This window comes from Rhinopithecus roxellana, chromosome 21 (genome assembly GCF_007565055.1).
Source record: "Rhinopithecus roxellana isolate Shanxi Qingling chromosome 21, ASM756505v1, whole genome shotgun sequence".
NCBI lineage: Eukaryota > Metazoa > Chordata > Mammalia > Primates > Cercopithecidae > Rhinopithecus > Rhinopithecus roxellana.
This window is the reverse complement of record NC_044569.1, coordinates 58,524,297-58,544,200: the sequence shown is the minus strand read 5'-3', so window position 1 is coordinate 58,544,200 and position 19,904 is coordinate 58,524,297. Positions and strand designations below refer to the sequence as shown.

Sequence of the window (19,904 nt, the reverse complement as noted above, 5' to 3'; positions counted from 1 at the left end):
ACCAAGTTTTATTGTTCAGAGGAATCTCTCAGAAAGCAGACTTCAGAGAGAGAGCAGGTTGTAAAATGTTTCTTATCAGACCCCAAAGGGTGCCTGGCTCTTAGTTGATTATCTCTTGGATCTGGAAAGAAAGGAAAGAAAACAAAGGGGGAAGGATGTTCTCTATAGAATGTGGAGTTCCTCCACAAGAGACTTTGCAGGACAATTTCAAGGTATAGCAAGGAAATATACTTTGGGGTAAAACATTTTGATTTTTTTCCCTTGTTATGCCAGAGTCAGATTAGAAAGTAAGTCACAATATATGGGGTTAAATAAAACCCATCTTATGAGACTGTATGGTTTGTAGGACATGACTCCCCAGACCCCCTAGAAAGGAATTTGGGCAAGATAAAAAATCAGAGCTTAGTCCTCAGATGAATAGGTGGAGATTATACATCGTTGGAAAAGAGTGATGAGCGTTGTTACTGTAGGCTAAGTAGAAGTTACAGTAGTTATAGTAGGTTAAGTGGAAGTAGTTGCAGATTCAGTTGAAGGGAATGTAGTTGTTGATTCAGTCAGAGATGGTAGAAGTGGTGATTATTTGAGTTGTCAAGTAAGTTTAAGTTGAAGTAGGACTTGATATTGTTGAAGTTGTAACAGTTATAGTCTATTAAAGTGACTGCAGCCATGGTTCCACTTGAAGTGATAGGAGTAGCCGTTATAGTTGCAAACTGAGTTGAAGTGGTAGAGGTTGAAGTTTCAGTTGAAGTGATGACTGTGGCTGTTCAAATTATAATTGATTGGCAGCTGCAGCAGATGTAGGTTCTGTGGAAGTGGTGGCAGTTTTAGCTGTTGAAGTTGTAGATTCAGTGGCTGTTCTTGCAGGTACAGTCAAAGTGGTGGTCATTGTAGTTGGACAAGCAGGAGAGGGTGTTCCAGGTTTGACAGTCACACACTCTCCATTGTTTGTGGATAGCTGGATAACAATGGAGGAACTGGCAGATCCTTTGTTATTCACCAAGCATACCATAAGTACTCCAATTGCTGTCATTATCACACAGGCTAAGAGACAAGCCAGGAAGACTTTCCACATAGACCAGTCATTGCGGCAATGTTCTTTTACCTAAGCATGTATATAAAAATATCAGCAATGAGAAACAAAACTGCTTGTAATTTATCATCTCTTGTATATTACTTATAACTTACTGTGTTAACATAATTTGAGTCACTATGTGTCTCTGAAAGTTGGGCTTGAAGTCCATGTTTTCATGCAGGTAGAAATAATTGTCTGCTGTCCCTTACATTAGAAGAAAGACAAATCTGCAAAATCTCATCTTCTCTTATCCTATTTTCCATTTGTCTTTTTAACAGACTTTATTTTTAGAGCAGCTTTAGGTTGACAGCAAAACTAGGCAGGAAATACAGAGATTTCCCATATGCCTCCTGCCCTCACACATGTTCAGCCTCACCAATTGTCCACTTCTCTGATCAGAGTAGAACATTTGTTACAATTAATGAACCTACAATGATATACCATTATCAGATTACTTTAGGGTTCACTCTTGGTGGTGTACACTCTACGGGTTTGGACAACTATATAATGATATGTATTTACCATTATAGTATCATGCAGAGTAGTCTCACTGCTCTAAAAAATCCTCTGTGTTCCTCCTATTCTTCTCTCTCTCACTCCTACCTTTTTTTTTAATGTGAGCACAACATCTTATATTGTTATTGAGAAGATTAAAAATAACATACATAAAGTTACCACTTTTCAAAAATATTATATTTGGTTTTGATGCAGTATAATATAGAATTTAGAAACAAGGGCTTTGGAGTCCAACAGATTATTTCATAATTACCTGGATGAAAGCAAGATCTTCAAGGAATAGAACACAAAACTTGTACCTTTCAGACAGAATACAGTAGGTCTGAAATATTACAAAATATGGGCCATGGTATTTGTTGGAAGACTAGAGTTTCATGAAAAGCCTGATGATACCAAGACAGCAGCAAAAGAATGAGGGCAGTGGTCACCAAGGCCAGGGAAATGAGGGCCCCTAAGACCAAGTTAGCCCTAGGACAAATAACATCCTCTTTCCTTGATGGGAGGCACTGAAAAGGAGGTTCAAGAAAAGAAAGTGGCAAAAAGGCTTATGTACATCTGGGAGAGGATTCTATAATACTGCATTACACAAACTTAAAAAGAGCCCTTTAGTGACATTAAACACGCATGATCAGACAAAAGGAAACTATGTTCTCCTCCTGCTTTGGCCCCTTCTGACAAAAACCGTGCGAGTTCTAGCAACTCTCTAAACTTTCCTGAGCCATATTTTCCTTAATTTTAAAATAATTTAATGGGACTAGATCAGCCATTTTCATCACTAGTTGTACATTAGATTCATCTGGGTAGCTTTTAAAAACTATTGTTGTATGGGCCCCACCCCCCAGAGTTTCTGATTTAATTGGTCTGGGGTGGGGCTCAGGCATTTGATTTGCCCTAAACAGTCCCCAGGTGATTCCAATATGCAGTCAAGTTTAAGAACCAGCAGAGGCTGGGCATGGAGGTTCACACTTGTAATCCTACCATTGGGGGAGGCTAAGGTGGGTGGATCCCTTGAGCCCAGGAGGTTGAGACCAGCCTGGGCTACATGGCAAGACCTCATCTCTACAAAAAATACAAAAATTAGCCAGGCATGGTGGCATATGCATGTGGTCCTAGCTACTTGGCAGGCTGAGATGGGAGGATTTTTTAATCCCAGAAGGGTGAAGCTGCAGTGAGACGTGATTGTGCCATTGCACTCCAGCCTAGGTTACAGAGTGAGACCCTGCCTCAAAAAACAAAAAATAAAAAATAAAAATAAAAAAAAGAGCCAGCAGCCTTGATGTTATTGAAGACCTCCTTCAATTCCATGATTGATATGGATTACTTTACCTCTGCAAACAAGAAGAAACATTTTCTAACTCCATCCTACTGAGCTTATTTATTATTTCACATTGTCCCAGAAACAGTATAAAGTTCATGTTGTTTTGTCCAGAATCCAAAAACAAGGCTCAGAGGCTCTCTACTGAGTTTCTATAACAAGACTAAGCAGGGAAAGGAAGGAATGCCAGAGTGTGTGGAACCAAACCAAACTGCCAAGCATATCGGTAATTTATAGTCAATGTTAAATTTCTATACAATGGCTGAAGACTTAAAGATACATTCATGAGTTAAAGTTCATTCAGCCTACAGGACATGAGGTCAGGAACCAAGGGGAGCCAAGTCTGGTGTCCAACGCTAGTGGAGACACTCCAGAGAACAGTAAGGTTTCTGTGTCAAGGTGATATACACCAGAGGACAGAACCCAGGGAGTTAAAGAAAGTGCCACACACAGGTTCAGAGGCTCCACAGAGTAAGAAAATAAGGTGATCGCCAAAATAATAGGACCTGGGAAATTTTAAATATGACAGTCTCCCATCAGAGCCTAATGGTGAATTAAACCCTAATATTGCCAACCTTCTTATTCACCCGCCCCTCCTTAATCTTGCATTTGCACCTTATACTTATTCCTTTGATTTTCATGTATGTTCCGTATCTATTATGGATATTTGAGTCCCCAATTAGAACATTAGCTCTTGGAAAACAGAGACTAGCAAATATTTATTTTCTTGTGAATTGCCTCACAGTGACGTGTACCTATACTGAGAATACAGCAGATGCTTAATACAAATGTAAATGAATTAAGTAATTAAATACATTTCTTGGGAAATAATAGGCAAAGTACATGCCCTTAGAGAGCACATCCCAACCTGAATAAAAGCTCCTGTGCTAAACATTACCTGTGTGTTACCGGATTCTGATTGTAGACATCTTGAATGTGCAAGGACTCCTGGGCTCGTGCAGACCCCAGTTAAGTTGGGAGAGGCATCACTGGTTATATCATTTGAAGGTGGACACCAGCATATGGAACTGTGAGCCTCTTGGTCATTTGGACATGTGGTTGGCTACAAAGGCAAACTAGAAGTGAGTAGGAAGCCTAGGAAACCATGGTGTTGAATTGCTAAAATAAAACTCTTCTATCAAACATACCTAAGAGTATGACTTTTAAAAGGAATAAATGTTTTCTTATGCTCTGAAGATAAAAAAAAAATCTAGACATATTATTATATATTATACTTTAACTAATTTTGATAAGTTACTAAAGTTCTAGTTCAGGAATGTGTATCTTCTTCCTCATATTACACAAATGGATTGAATATCCTTAACATTGCAAGCTGCCTTATGTGGAGCATATATTAAGAAGTCTCTATAAGGAAGAGGATGGTGAGCTGAATGAAGTCCTTGCATCTTATTGGGTACAACCTGCTCAGGTCATTTTGGAAATGAAAATATTGAAGTAAAAAGAGTTGAAATGATTTGTCATCATGACACAACAGCGAGCATGGGAGCTCGGACCTTCTGGTGTTAAGGTCCATGTACTCCACTACACTATACTAGGAATAGTATATTGTTATGCTACACCATGCTATGCTAATATAGTAATGTAGTATATACTATACTACATGATACTAGTGAAAAATTTTTACACAAAGTGACTGCTTTGCATAATTCATACCATGCTCTATCCAATGGAACTTGCAAGCCTATGACAGTGATACAGAAGACAAACCATTGGTCAAATTTACAGTATGCTTTTGCTGGGTTCCTCTTGGGCATAGAGCAATGTAAAAACAGTCCACAACAATACAGGTTTCTACTCTCAAGGAGTCTATGTGCTAACAGGGAGACAAAACAGATTAGTGTATAATTAACAAATAAATGCAATAATTATAAATTATTCAGAAGAGGTGAATATGGATTGAAAATGACTGAGTTGGCGGGGAAAGACTTCAGGGAAGGGGTGTGTTAAAAGAGGGGAAGGATAAGATAAAGTGAACGTGAGAGAGGAGTAGATTCAGGAATTTATGGATCTTGTGGAAAAGTTTTTGTTAGTTTTGTTTTGTTATGTTTTGTTGAGATGGGCTCTCCCTCTGTAACCCAGGCTGTAGTGCAGTGACACAATCATGGTTCACTGAAACCTTGACCTCCCAAGCTCAAGCAGTCCTCTCATCTCAGCCTTCCGAGTAGCCATGACTACAGGCATATGCCATTATGCTCATTTAATTATTTTTGATGTTATTTTTCATAGCGATGGGGTCTCCATATGTTGCCCAGGCTGGTCTAGAACTCCCGGGCTCAAGCAATCCTCTGGCTCTGCCCTCCCAAGGTACTGGCATCATAAGCATGAGCTGCTATACCCAGCCAAAAGTTTTATTACATATGAAACATAATGTAGAATTATGTAAGGCTCTTCATCTCACAGGATGCTAATGTTTACTTTCTAGCTGTGAATCAAGGTGATCTTTGGTCACTCCTCAATCAACTTCAAAAGGAGAATACTAAAATTACCCACTTACAGATTTGCTCATATGATCACTGAGTAAGTAACTGCCAGATGCTTGGAGCAATGTCTGGCACATAATACTCACTGAATAGGTGTTAACTATCATTACTGTTAACAGCAATAGTATTTTAATTACTACCACCACTGCCACTAGTTGTCTTTGTGTTGATTTAATAACCCATTACTAATATTTATAGAAATTACTGGCCAATGAACCAGTGAGTTCCATGAAAACTGTCAAACCAGAATGATATATAATCATTGACCCATTAGGAATTATCATTAAAAATACAAAAATATAAAATTGTCATTAAATAAGATGGGATACTCCTGGCAGTAGACAATTAGCTAAGTTAATTTTTTCTGTAAGTATAATATCAAAGAAACAGATATCAGTCCCATGTTTATCAAATATGAATAAACAAAATTCTACTTTCTATTCATTATGCAAATTTGAGGAAGTTGAATTTATCTTTGTTAATACCCTTGCTTATTTAACTAGATGCTGATCCTGTTGTTTTCATTACATCCGATTTGCTTGTGGCTGGTGAACCTGAACATTTTAATGCACTTTGCAAACAAAGTGAAACTCACTCAGCGGGGCAGTTTCCCAGAATTTTCTGGCCCTGTTAGAATCCCAGCCCTTTCAGAGAGGAAGGTGATGGGTGGGTCTACACTAAGGATGGGGAACCTGTGATCTAGGCTTGGTTGCAGCCTAAGTAATAATTTTACTGTGTCAGGTTGCTCTGACTCAGTACAGGTGGAGTCTCTTTTCCAAACTGGAAGAGTTGAAGAGCTGTAAATAATGTTTAACTAGCATTAGCATAATCAGCATTAGCTAATAATGGCCACAGGCAACTGAAATGCATTAGTTGTACTTACTAAAGTACATTCTATAAGTTTTTTACCCTAACTTTATAAAAATTAACTTGAGATTTCTTAGATCCCTAACAGAAAAACAAGGACACCAACATTTATTTTTGTTGTGTTTATAATCTTCAAATACTTTTAAAATTCCATTATTGAATTTGGTCTGAAGAGAAAAATATTGTTGTATCTATGCCTGAATAATATAATAAAGAAAAATATTTAGTCAGCTATCCAGATATATGCTGTAAAAAAAAAAAACAAAGTAAGCTAATATTTGTAAACATCTTTACATTTGTTACTATCTAGAAAAACTATCAAGATGATACATACCTGGCCAAGTATATATATATTTTTTCCACCTGAGTATTTGGACATCTTGAAGATCCAATTACAGGGTTGCCTGAGCAACTGACCAAGCAAACTTCCAGACACCAACCCAGGGACTGAAGATCTTGGTTCTTTTGGTGAACCAGAAATCCTCCATAGGAGTCTTGTATTAACACGTACTGAGAAACAGGACTTTCTTCTTTGGTTTATCTCGTGAGTTATACAGGCTGATTACCACAGCTCCATATGACAAAAGCAAGCTATTTCTTCACACATGTTTCACTCATTCTTCAGGCAGTGAATTTTAACTCACCATTTTAATTTTCATTACATGTCCTTCCTTTTCTCTGAAGTCAAACATAATTTTGTTGGATATAAATAGATACATAAAATCTGTATATGATACAGATATATGATTATGATAACTATACACTGAAGGCTTGGTTTCTGGAATAAAATATTTTATAAAAAGCAGACAAAATAGTCATATTTTGACATGGTTTTTTGGAGGATTTCTTTCTTAGGAATATTAATATCTAGGATTAATATCTGGTTTTTCAGCATATTTAGAAACCTGAGTTCTGACAAGTCTAAAAATTCTAAGCATCAAATTGTAAAAATGGAGCTTAATAAGTAAATACTGACATTGGTTTATGTTTACATGAAGGTGTATACAGAAAGTTAAAGGGTCTATTTGTATATCCTACGGCCATAGAAACATTTCTTTCTTTTTTCTTTCTTTCTTTCTTTCTTTCTTTCTTTCTTTCTTTCTTTCTTTCTTTCTTTCTTTCTTTCTTTCTTTCTTTCTTTCTTTCTTTCTTTTTTTTTTTATTACACTTTAAGTTCTAGGGTACATGTGCATAACGTGCAGATTTGTTACATATGTATACTTGTGCCATGTTGGTGTGCTGCACCCATCAACACGTCAGCACCCCTCAATTCATCATTTATATCAGGTATAACTCCCAATGCAATCCCTCACCCCACCCTCTCCCCATGATAGGCCCCGGTGTGTGATGTTCCCCTTCGCGAGTCCAAGTGATGTCATTGTTCACTTCCCACCTATGAGTGAGAACATGCGGTGTTTGGTTTTCTCTTCTTGTGATAGTTTGCTAAGAATGATGGTTTCCAGCTGCATCCATGTCCCTACAAAGGACGCAAACTCATCCTTTTTTATGGCTGCATAGTATTCCATGGTGTATATGTGCCACATTTTCTTAATCTAGTCTGTCACAGATGGACATTTGGGTTGATTCCAAGTCTTTGCTATTGTGAATAGTGCCACAATAAACATACGTGTGCATGTGTGTTTATAGCAGCATGATTTATAATCCTTTGGGTATATACCCAGTAGTGGGATGGCTGGGTCATATGGTACATCTAGTTCTAGATCCTTGAGGAATCGCTATACTGTTTTCCATAATGGTTGAACTAGTTTACAATCCCACCAACAGTGTAAAAGTGTTCCTATTTCTCCACATCCTCTCCAGCACCTGTTGTTTCCTGACTTTTTAATGATTGCCATTCTAACTGGTGTGAGATGGTATCTTATTGTGGTTTTGATTTGCATCTCTCTGATGGCCAGTGATGATGAGCATTTTTTCATGTGTCTGTTGGCTGTATGAATATCTTCTTTTGAGAAATGTCTGTTCATATCCTTTCCCCACTTTTTGATGGGGTTGTTTGTTTTTTTCTTGTAAATTTGTTTGAGTTCTTTGTAGATTCTGGATATCAGCCCTTTGTCAGATGAGTAGACTGCAAAAATTTTCTCCCATTCTGTAGGTTGCCTGTTCACTCTGATGGCAGTTTCTTTTGCTGTGCAGAAGCTCTTTAGTTCAATCATATCCCATTTGTCAATTTTTGCTTTTGCTGCCGTTGCTTTTGGTGTTTTAGACATGAAGTCCTTGCCCATGCCTATGTCCTGAATGGTACTACCTAGGTTTTCTTCTAGGGTTTTTATGGTATTAGGTCTAACATTTAAGTCTTTAATCCATCTTGAATTAATCTTCGTATAAGGAGTAAGGAAAGGATCCAGTTTCAGCTTTCTACTTATGGCTAGCCAATTTTCCCAGCACCATTTATTAAATAGGGAATCCTTTCCCCATTTCTTGTTTCTCTCAGGTTTGTCGAAGATCAGATGGCTGTAGATGTGTGGTATTATTTCTGAGGACTCTGTTCTGTTCCATTGGTCTATATCTCTGTGTTGGTACCAGTACCATGCTGCTTTGGTTACTGTGGCCTTGTAGTATAGTTTGAAGTCAGGTAGCGTGATGCCTCCAGCTTTGTTCTTTTGACTTAGGATTGTCTTGGCAATGCGGGCTCTTTTTTGGTTCCATATGAACTTTAAAGCCGTTTTTTCCAATTCTGTGAAGAAAGTCATTGGTAGCTTGATGGGGATGGCATTGAATCTATAAATAACCTTGGGCAGTATGGCCATTTTCACGACATTGATTCTTCCTATCCGTGAGCATGGTATGTTCTTCCATTTGTTAGTGTCCTCTTTGATTTCACTGAGCAGTGGTTTGTAGTTCTCCTTGAAGAGGTCCTTTACATCCCTTGTAAGTTGGATTCCTAGGTATTTGATTCTCTTTGAAGCAATTGTGAATGGAAGTTCATTCCTGAATTGGCTCTCTGTTTGTCTGTTACTGGTGTATAAGAATGCTTGTGATTTTTGCACATTAATTTTGTATCCTGAGACTTTGCTGAAGTTGCTTATCAGCTTAAGGAGATTTTGGGCTGAGACAATGGGGTTTTCTAAATACACAAACACGTCATCTGCAAACAGGGACAATTTGACTTCTTCTTTTCCTAACTGGATACCTTTGATTTCTTTCTCTTGCCTGATTGCCCTAGCCAGAACTTCCAAGACTATGCTGAATAGGAGTGGTGAGAGAGGACATCCCTGTCTTGTGTCAGTTTTCAAAGGGAATTTTTCCAGTTTTTGCCCATTCAGTATGATATTGGCTGTGGGTTTGTCATAAATAGCTATTATTATTTTGAGGTACGTTCCATCAATACCGAATTTATTGAGCGTTTTTTAGCATGAAGGGCTGTTGAATTTTGTCAAAAGCCTTTTCTGCATCTATTGAGATAATCATGTGGTTCTTGGCTTTGGTTCTGTTTACATGCTGCATTACGTTTATTGATTTGCGAATGTTGAACCAGCCTTGCATCCCAGGGATGAAGCCCACTTGATGATGGTGGATAAGCTTTTTGATGTGCTGTTGAATCTGGTTTGCCAGTATTTTATTGAGGATTTTTGCATCGATGTTCATCAGGGATATTGGTCTAAAATTCTCTTTTTTGTGTGTGTCTCTGCCTGTCTTTGGTATCAGGATGATGTTGCCCTCATAAAATGAGTTAGGGAGGATTCCCTCTTTTTCAATTGATTGGAATACTTTCAGAAGGAATGGTACCAGCTCCTCCTTGTACCTCTGGTAGAATTCAGCTGTGAATCCATCTGCTCCTGGACTTTTTTTGGTGGGTAGGCTATTAATTGTTGCCTCAATTTCAGAGCCTGCTATTGGTCTATTCAGGGATTCAACTTCTTCCTGGTTTAGCCTTGGGAGAGTGTAAGTGTCCAGGAAATTATCCATTTCTTCTAGATTTTCTAGTTTACTTGCGTAGAGGTGTTTATAGTATTCTCTGATGGTAGTTTGTATTTCTGTGGGGTCGGTGGTGACATCCCCTTTATCATTTTTTATTGCATCTATTTGATTCTTCTCTCTTTTCTTTTTTATTAGTCTTGCTAGCGGCCTGTCAATTTTGTTGATTTTTTCAAGAAACCAACTCCTGGATTCATTGATTTTTTGGAGGGTGTTTGTGTCTCTATCTCTTTCAGTTCTGCTCTGATCTTAGTTATTTCTTGCCTTCTGCTAGCATTTGAATGTGTTTGCTCTTGCTTCTCCAGTTCTTTTAATTGTGATGTTAGATTGCCAATTTTAGATCTTTCCAGCTTTCTCTTGTGGGCATTTAGTGCTATAAATTTCCCTCTACACACTGCTTTAAATGTGTCCCAGAGAATCTGGTATGTTGTATCTTTGTTCTCATTGGTTTCAAAGAACATCTTTATTATTGCCTTCATTTCGTTATGTACCCAGTAGTCATTCAGGAGCAGGTTGTTCAGTTTCCATGTACTCGAGCGGTTTTGATTGAGTTTCTTCGTTCTGAGTTTTAGTTTGATTGCACTGTGGTCTGAGAGAGAGTTTGTTATAATTTCTGTTCTTTTACATTTGCTAAGGAGTGCTTTACTTCCAATTACGTGGTCAATTTTGGAATAAGTGCGATGTGGTGCTGAGAAGAATGTATATTCTGTTGATTTGAGGTGGAGAGTTCTATGGATGTTTGTTAGGTCCGCTTGGTGCAGAGATGAGTTCAATTCCTGGATATCCTTGTTAACTTTCTGTCTCGTTGATCTGTCTAATGTTGACAGTGGAGTGTTGAAGTCTCCCATTATTATTGTATGGGAGTCTAAGTCTCTTTGTAAGTCTCCAAGGACTTCCTTTATGAATTTGGGTGCTCCTGTATTGGGTGCATATATATTTAGGATAGTTAGCTCTTCCTGTTGAATTGATCCCTTTACCATTATGTAATGGCCTTCTTTGTCTCTTTTGATCTTTAATGCTTTAAAGTCTGTTTTATCAGAGACTAGGATTGCAACCCCTGCTTTTTTTTTTTTTTTTTTTTTTTGTTCTCCATTTGCTTGGTAGATCTTCCTCCATCACTTTATTTGAGCCTATGTATGTCTCTGCATGTGAGATGGGTCTCCTGAATACAGCAGACTGATGGGTCTTGACTCTTGATCCAATTTGCCAGTCTGTGTCTTTTAATTGGAACATTTAGTCCATTTACATTTAAGGTTAATATTGTTATGTGTGAACTTGATCCTGCCATTATGATATTAACTGGCTTTTTTACTCTTTAGTTGATGCAGTTTCTTCCTAGCCTCGATGGTCTTTACATTTTGGCATGTTTTTGCAATGGCTGGTACCAGTTGTTCCTTTCCATGTTTAGGGCTTCCTTCAGGGTCTCTCGTAGGGCAGGCCTGGTGGTGACAAAATCTCTAAGCATTTGCTTATCTGTAAAGGATTTTATTTCTCCTTCACTGATGAAACTTAGTTTGGCTGGATATGAAATTCTGGGTTGAAAATTCTTTTCTTTAAGAATGTTGAATATTGGCCCCCACTCTCTTCTGGCTTGTAGAGTTTCCACCAAGAGGTCTGCTGTTAGTCTGATGGGCTTCCCTTTGTGGGTAACCTGACCTTTCTCTCTGGCTACCCTTAAGATGTTTTCTGTCATTTCAACTTTGGTGAATCTGGCAATTATGAGTCTTGGAGTTGCTCTTCTCGAGGAATATATTTGTGGTGTTCTCTGTATTTCCTGAATTTGAATGTTGGCCTGCCCTACTAGGTTGGGGAAGTTTTCCTGGATGATATCCTGAAGAGTGCTTTCCAGCTTGCTTCCATTTCCCCCTTCACTTTCAGGCACCCCAATCAGACGTAGATTTGGTCTTTTTACATAATCCCATACTTCTTGCAGGCTTTGTTCATTTCTTTTTCTTCTTTTTTCTTTTGTTTTCTCTTCTTGCTTCATTTCATTCATTTGATCCTCAATCGCTGATACTCTTTCTTCCAGTTGATAAAGTCTGTTACTGATGCTTGTGCATTTGTCACGTATTTCTCGTGTCATGGTTTTCATCTCTGTCATTTCATTTATGACCTTCTCTGCATTAATTAATCTAGCTATCAATTCTTCCACTCTTTTTTCAAGATTTTTAGTTTCTTTGTGCTGGGTACGTAATTCCTCCTTTAGCTCTGAGAAGTTTGATGGACTGAAGCCTTCTTCTCTCATCTCATCAAAGTCATTCTCTGACCAGCTTTGATCCATTGCTGGCAATGAGCTGTGCCCCTTTGCAGGAGGAGATGCAGTCTTATTTTTTGAATTTCCAGCTTTTCTGCCCTGCTTCTTCCCCATCTTTGTAGTTTTAACTGCCTCTGGTCTTTGATGATGGTGACGTACTGATGGTGTTTTGGTATAGGTGTTCTTCCTGTTTCATAGTTTTCCTTCTAATAGTCAGGACCCTCAGCTGTAGGTCTGTTGGAGATTGCTTGAGGTCCACTCCAGACCCTGTGTGCATGGGTATCAGCAGCAGAGGTTGCAGAAGATAGAATATTGCTGAACAGTGAGTGTACCTGTCTGATTCTTACTTTGGGAGCTTCCTCTCAGGGGTGTACCCCACCGTGTGAGGTGTGGGGTGTCACACTGCCCTTAGTGGGGGATGTCTCCCAGTTAGGCTACTCAGGGGTCAGGGACCCACTTGAGCAGACAGTCTGTCTGTTCTCAGATCTCAACCTCCATGTTGGGAGATCCCCTGCTCTCTTCAAAGCTGTCAGACAGAGTCGTTCGGGTCTGCACAGGCCTCTGCTGCTGTCCTAGTTGTTTTTTTTAGCTGCGCCCTGTCCTCAGAGGTGGAGTCTACAGAGACAGGCAGGTTTCCTTGAGCTGCTGTGAGCTCCACCCAGTTGGAGCTTCCCAGTGGCTTTGTTTACCTACTTAAGCCTCAGCAATCTCGGCCGCCCCTCCCCCAGTCTCACTGCTGCCTTGCGGTTAGATTGCAGACTGCTGTGCTAGAAATGAGGGAGGCTCTGTGGCCGTGGGACCCTCCCGGCCAGGTGTGGATATAATCTCCTGGTGTGCCCATTTGCTTAAACGCAGTATTGGGGTGGGAATTACCCGATTTTCCAGGTGTTGTGTGTCTCAGTTCGCCTGGCTAGGAAAAGGGATTCCCTTCCCCCTTGCGCTTCCCAGGTGAGGCAATGCCTCGCCCTGCTTCAGCTCTCTCTGGTGGGGGTGCAGCAGCTGACCAGCACCGATTGTCTGGCACTCCCCAGTGAGATGACCCCAGTACCTCAGTTGAAAATGCAGAAATCACCATTCTTCTGTGTCGCTCACGCTGGGAGTTGGAGACTGGAGCTGTTCCTATTTGGCCATCTTGCTCTGCTCTCCGAAATATTCTGTATCTTGATGTGTGTGGCAGGTGTGTGTGTGTGTGTGTGTGCGTGCACACGCGCACATATTACGTTAACGAACTTTATGAATGTTAGCCCTCAATAAAAAACAAAAAATAAAGAAAGAGGCCAGGTACCTGCAAAGGCTCATGCCTATAATCCCAGTGCTTTGGAAGTCTGAGGTGGGAGGACTGTTTGAGGCCAGGATTTCGAGATCAGCCTGGGCAACATCGTGAGACCCTTGTCTCTACAAAAAAAGGAAAAGGAAAGAAGTAAAACGAAGCATTAGCAGTGAATTTGAGATCAGGATCCCAAAGTCTAGGAAAGAAAAGTAGCGCAATCTGTGTTCTGTGGATTCAGGTTGAATGTGTCTCCCGTCAGTTAGTCTAGCACCCCTCTCAGGTTACCTAGCACATGAGAGATCATTTAGAAATGTAAACATCATGGTAGATATCAATTACAGGTCTTTGGGAAAACAAAGAAAAGTAAGGATTAAAGTCTCAGTGTTGGAAAACATCCCAGCTGACAATTCATTTTCTAGGCAATGACCATTTCTGTTGTGGACGTATGTTCAGTTTAAGTAACTATAGTTAAATGGGTTCCAGAATCAATGGAAGAGGTGATACTTACAGATTCATTTGAAATGGGAATGGCTATCGTGGTAGGTTCAGAAGTTAGGATAGTTGTAGGTTCAGGAGTTGTTTGTTCCATTGAAGAGGTTATTGTTGTAAGGTCTGTTGGAGTAATACTAGGTATAACTTCTGTTGACATGGCCATTACTGTTATGGTGCTATTATGCTCAACTGAAGTGATAAATTCTGTTGGAGTGGTGGTACTATTCATTGTAGTAGATTTCGTTGAATTGCTGATTATTTTTTCCATTATGGTAATAGCTTCCATTGAAGTGAAGGTTACTGAATTTATGTTTGTAGGTTCAGTTGAAATTGTGTTGGCTGCAGGTTCAGGTGACATGATGGTAGAGGACCTTATAGTCGTAAGTTCAGTTGAAATTGTAGAATTATCTGTTGTGGTAGTTGTACGCACAAGTGCTGTAGTTAGTTCTGTTGTCGTGGTCACTGTAGATTAAGAGATAGGCAATGTGGTTGTTCCAGGAATGATTATTCTAGGTTCCCCATCATCTAGGGGTACATGGATAATAACGGAGGCACTGTTGTCCTCATATTTATTGACCAGGCCCACAATGAGTACTGCAATTGCTGCTGTTATTACACAGGCTAAGAGACAAATAAGAAAAATTTTCCACGAAGACTAATCACTGGATATATTTTGTGTCACCTAAAAACAATTTAAATAAAAATAGTAAAAATGAAATAAATCATTTCAAGAAAAATGAAGGTCATTGTCACTTCTTTATAATTTTAATTTGTGCTTGTTATTTATAATTTGCCACTTACATGCAACTTGCCTCACCAAAAGTGTGTAAATGTCACTATTATTTGTTCTTTTCATAATAAATATGAAGTTAAATTTCTACATTTCATCCTGGGCAATGATTGGTCTTAAGTTTTTCCTACCACTGGAGTAAAGAAACTTGCACACAACTCTCATCCTTTCTTATTCTTATGTCTGAATCTTATAAAGAAAATCTTGCTAAAAAAACAAAATCCTCAAAGGTCAGTACACAAGTAGGTTGTTGACTTTATGTTGTCAATAAGGAATCGCCTAAATTCTCCTGATAAAAATTTTCTCCTTTCTGAGCCTATTAAAACTCAAAATTCTTCCATTAACTACACTCCCTAGGAATTTTCCAGTGGCTTACTTTTAAATTATTAGGCAAAACACATTCATCTGCTACGCTTCAGCTCATATTAGGAGTCGTCAGCATGACAATTTTCAGACAGACCTTAGGAGAGTCTAACTTCTGCAAGCTAATTTTCCCTTGGAAAATTGCTTATCCTCTTTGAGTGTATGTCCTCATCTGTAAAATTAGTAACAGTAGTGCTAGTAGACATAAAATACTGGCACAAAGACTCATGTGGATGAAATAGCTTTGTGAACTATAAAGAGCTGTTCAAGTGAGAGGTTGAATACGTGGTGGTTGGACGGCATAGAGTCTGGAGCCAGAAACAGCTTGGCTTCCAACCTGGCTCTGCAATTTACAGTGTTGCCTTGAGCAAATTATTCCAATTCTGCTTTTCACAGTCTTCATCTGTAAAATAAGCATAATAATATAACCTGGCACATGGGGTTGTTGTGCAGCTTAAATGAGATACATGTGTAAAGTTCTTATCTCACTTCCTGGGATTTAGCGCATGCTATACAATGCTTGTGATTATGGTTGGTACTGATGATTATCGTGACATGGCAACAAATCCTTTTTGTTATTATGAAGCAGACAGGTAGCACGAATGTGGCAAAACAATAGGCTTTTTTTAAAAAATCAAACATTCTTAAGTTTAAGTCTCAAAACTATGATATTTAGTAGAAGTTTCTAAGTTTGCCTGATACTAGTTCATCTCAGCCACTAACTAGTTGTATAAATTCTCGCAAAATATTCAACTTTCCTGAAGGTGTATTTCCAGTTATTAAATGAAGAGGCCGGATTAAATGGTAGGTAAGATAACTTTCAGCTTGAAAATCAAAATGTTTTATTTCACTTTTGCCGACAAGGAGACACATCCTCTTACTTCTGTTTAAGCTCACCCCAACATCCACATTGCCTCAGCTCTGCTAAAGTTGTATCAAGGACCAGTACCCTCCAGAAGATGCTGCCTAATGGCAAGAAAAAGAGGAGGGGTGGATTCAAAGCCAGGATAACCCAACTGAGCTGCCAAACATGTCACCCACAGAGCAATGGCAGTTTTCTGCCAGGTTCAGGGCTTAGGATCATGATATGAGGTGAAGTAAATATAGCAATATGGCAGGAGCTCAGAAATATGGGAGATCTGAGCCTAGGCACCAAATCAAAGTGAAAAACACAGGGAAACAAAGTAAGGTTTCTAAGTCAAGGTTAAAAACACTAAGATTATCACACCTGTAATTCCAGCACTTTGGGAGGCCAAGACAGGCGGCTCACTTGAAGTCAAGAATTCACGACCAGCCTGGCCAACAAGACAAAACCCCGTCTCAACTAAAAACACAAAAATTAGCCAGGCATGGTGGCAAGCACCTGTAGTCCCAGCTACTTGGGAGGCTGAGGGATGAAAATTGCTTGAACCCAGGAGGCAGAGTGAGCCGAGATCACACCACTGCACTCCAGCCTGGGGATGGAGTGAGACTTTGTCTCCAAAAACAAAGCAAAACAAAAACAAAAAGAAAAACACTAAGATTAGAATCAGGAGGGCAAAAGAAAGTTTGTAGTCCTTGGAGAGGTAGCCAATTATAAGTCTGAGGTGTGCAAAGTACAAAATGATTTTCCTAGGACATTCTTTCCTTCAGCAAGAGATCTGTCAAAGATTAGTGAGATTCTGCCAATAAGACACAAGAGTCAACTTGAAGGGGCTCCTAACTGGCCCGAAGGGAAAACTAAACCATCAAAAAAGGAATTATAACATTGACTCTTAAAAATCAAACCTCACGGTTCACCACTGGAGGTTGCTACAGTAGCAGCAAGCTCATCTCTTTGAAAATTAATAAATAAAATGAAATATTAAAATATTTCTGCAGTCCTTTCTTTAAGGATTGCATTTCAAGGTAATAAAATAGTTGGTTCATCCTTGTCAAAGAACTCTAATAATTGTAGAGGGAAATATATAATCAGAAAATCACCAGTTTCCAACCCCTAATGGGAAAACAAAAGTGAATCTAGGTAAAGATTATCAATAGATACTAAAGCCATTATGTGGAAGAGTGAAGGAACTTTATGATAGTGCTATCAGCCTGATACCACATGAACCTGTAGACTTAGCATCACAGTAAGTGGAAAAAAACAGACTTTGTGTGCAATAAAATGTAGAATGCATCACCTGTACATTTTTCTTGCCTGTGGCTTGCAGGAGATACAGAGGATAAAGTAACAAGTCAAAAAGTATCAGGAAGAAACAACCAACCCAATCCTGAATGTGGGACATTCTACATGGAAAATGACCTAGTTTCTTCAACAAATCAATGCCATCTAAAAAAAAATGGTGGGTGAGCGGGGAGGAAAAACTATTTTAGACTAAAAGAGATTCAGATATATAACAATCAAAGAAATGTGTGGACTTTATTTAGATCCTCATTAAAACCAAAAATTATAATTTGGGAGATAATAGGGACAATTCAAATATAGATTGGCTTTTAGGTAATATCAAGGAGTTACTGTTAATTTTTATAAGTATGGTAACAGAAAAGTGGTGATGTTGTTTAAAATGTCCTTATCAGATAGAGAAGTATGCGGAGTTACCTGCGAGTCAAAAGACCTAAAGTGAATGAAAGAGGATAAATGAAACACATTCGGGAAAATGTTGATACTTGTTGAAACTGAATGATATAAATATGAGGTTATTTTATACTATTTGCTCTACTTTTCTGCATGTCTTAAATTTCCCATAATAAAAAGTTTGAAAAGAAAAAGAAGTCAGAGCCCACAGGGGTAAAGAAAAGACAGTCAGGCTAACTCAGAAGCTGGATTGGGATTGCAGCAAAAGGCAGGTTCCCACAGAGCAGGACCTTTAGAGTCTTGGAGAACACTGACACCTTTCTCATGCTACTTGAGCTTAGTTTACCTACCCATTCCATATATATATATGGGATATATGTGTGTGTGTATATATATGGGATATTAGATATTATACACATGCACACATATATGCATACACACATATATATGTGTATATATGTATATATACATACACACATCATTCTATAGAAATATACACTCTCTCCATGTATATATATGTAATTCCTAATATATAATTCCTATGTTATTACATACATATACCCATTCAATAAATACTGAGCCAAGAGTACTGCCACAGAAGTATCACTGGGGAAACAAGCAATACTATCACAAACATTATCTGGTCCTTCTGGAATAGTCTTTCTGGGAGTTCTGAGGGTTCAGGGGTTCCTGGATTGACGCAGACAGCATTGATATTGGTGCAAGCCCCACTGGTGACGTTAGTAGAAACTGACATGCTGAACTATGAGCTTCATGGTTGTTTGGACTCTGGAGTGTCTACAGGGACAAAACAATGGAACAAATGTGAAGAAAAAGAAGCTCTGTGTTGCATTTTTTAAGCAAAATTATTCCAAAAATTTTAAACCATCTCGTGACATGTAATAAAATTATTAGTAGATCAATATTTAAAACAAGACTTGTACTGAATAAATCAAAATTTTCATTTTATTTAATGATAAATATAGTCTTTAAATAAAATTATCTCTCAAAGTAATTAAATCCAGTCAGGTCACTAGCTTTTATTATTTCATGTACTTTATTAATATTATGAGGCAAGATCACCCATCATCCATTATCATCATATTATGATGCGTATTTATTAAATATCCCCATATTTCAAGCATAGGTGCATCCTACGAAGATATACCACAACAGAGCTTCTATTAGGTATAAAAACAAGGGGTCATAGATGATCAGAGCTAAAAGAAAACCAATTGCTTACCAAGAGCAATCCCTGCCGGCTATTTCAGAAATAAAATTATTGAGACCAAAAGTGGTGTGGAGACTTCCCATAATAACAGTTCAGAAAGTTCTATCATTCAATTTTCTCCTGCTAATCCTGGAGTGCCTGCAACTAAAATCACCATTTAAAACCCCCCATGCAAAGACACATTCTGTATTAGTAGTAACTCAATGCTCTAACAGAAAACCAGGGTCCAAGTTCAAGGCAAAGCTAAGAAAGATCAAGTATTTTGCAAATGATCAATGTGTTGTGTGGTCTCTATCTCGCCTCAAGGGCTTCATGCTCTGTTATAGGGAATAAAGAAGGGATATGTCTCTGTGTGTAATAAATCAGGTTGTTCATCTATAAAAAATAATAAGGCACTGTTATGAGTGAGACGGGATTAAGAGAGATGAATAAATTTGAGCTCAGCCAAACAGAGGACAGAGGCTATAATCAGAGCAGGAGAGGGCTGGGGAGGAAGGACGCCATCCTTTATGATTTGTCACTCCTGAAATAAGATGGTTAATGCATTGTATGATAATCAGCTTACTTACTCCTTATGCATTGACTTTGACTCAACATAGAGAAGAACGATCTAATAGTGTAAGTCAACTCAAGAGATCAAGGCAATATCCTATGAATCACAGAGTAGCAAAGTGAAAGAAGCTTGAACCTCTAAAACCTTCATAAAGAAGAATTACTGCAGCACTGTAGACTTTTATAACAGT

At 38.6% G+C, this 19,904-nt stretch overlaps 1 protein-coding gene across 1 annotated transcript in view; it reads right to left on the bottom strand.

Annotated features, from left to right (window-relative positions):
* Nucleotides 1–228: 228 nt before the first annotated feature.
* The window catches only part of DYNAP (dynactin associated protein), a 48,517-nt gene continuing 28,841 nt past the window's right edge, over nt 229–19,904 (bottom strand). Inside the window, exons 2-4 of the mRNA XM_030925825.1 lie at nt 14,240–14,685; nt 3,802–3,966; nt 229–1,102 (exon numbers count right to left, since the gene is read on the bottom strand). Coding sequence (XP_030781685.1) covers nt 770–1,102; nt 3,802–3,966; nt 14,240–14,685 — 944 coding nt within the window. The 3' untranslated portion in view covers nt 229–769. The remainder of the gene's footprint in view (nt 1,103–3,801; nt 3,967–14,239; nt 14,686–19,904) is intronic.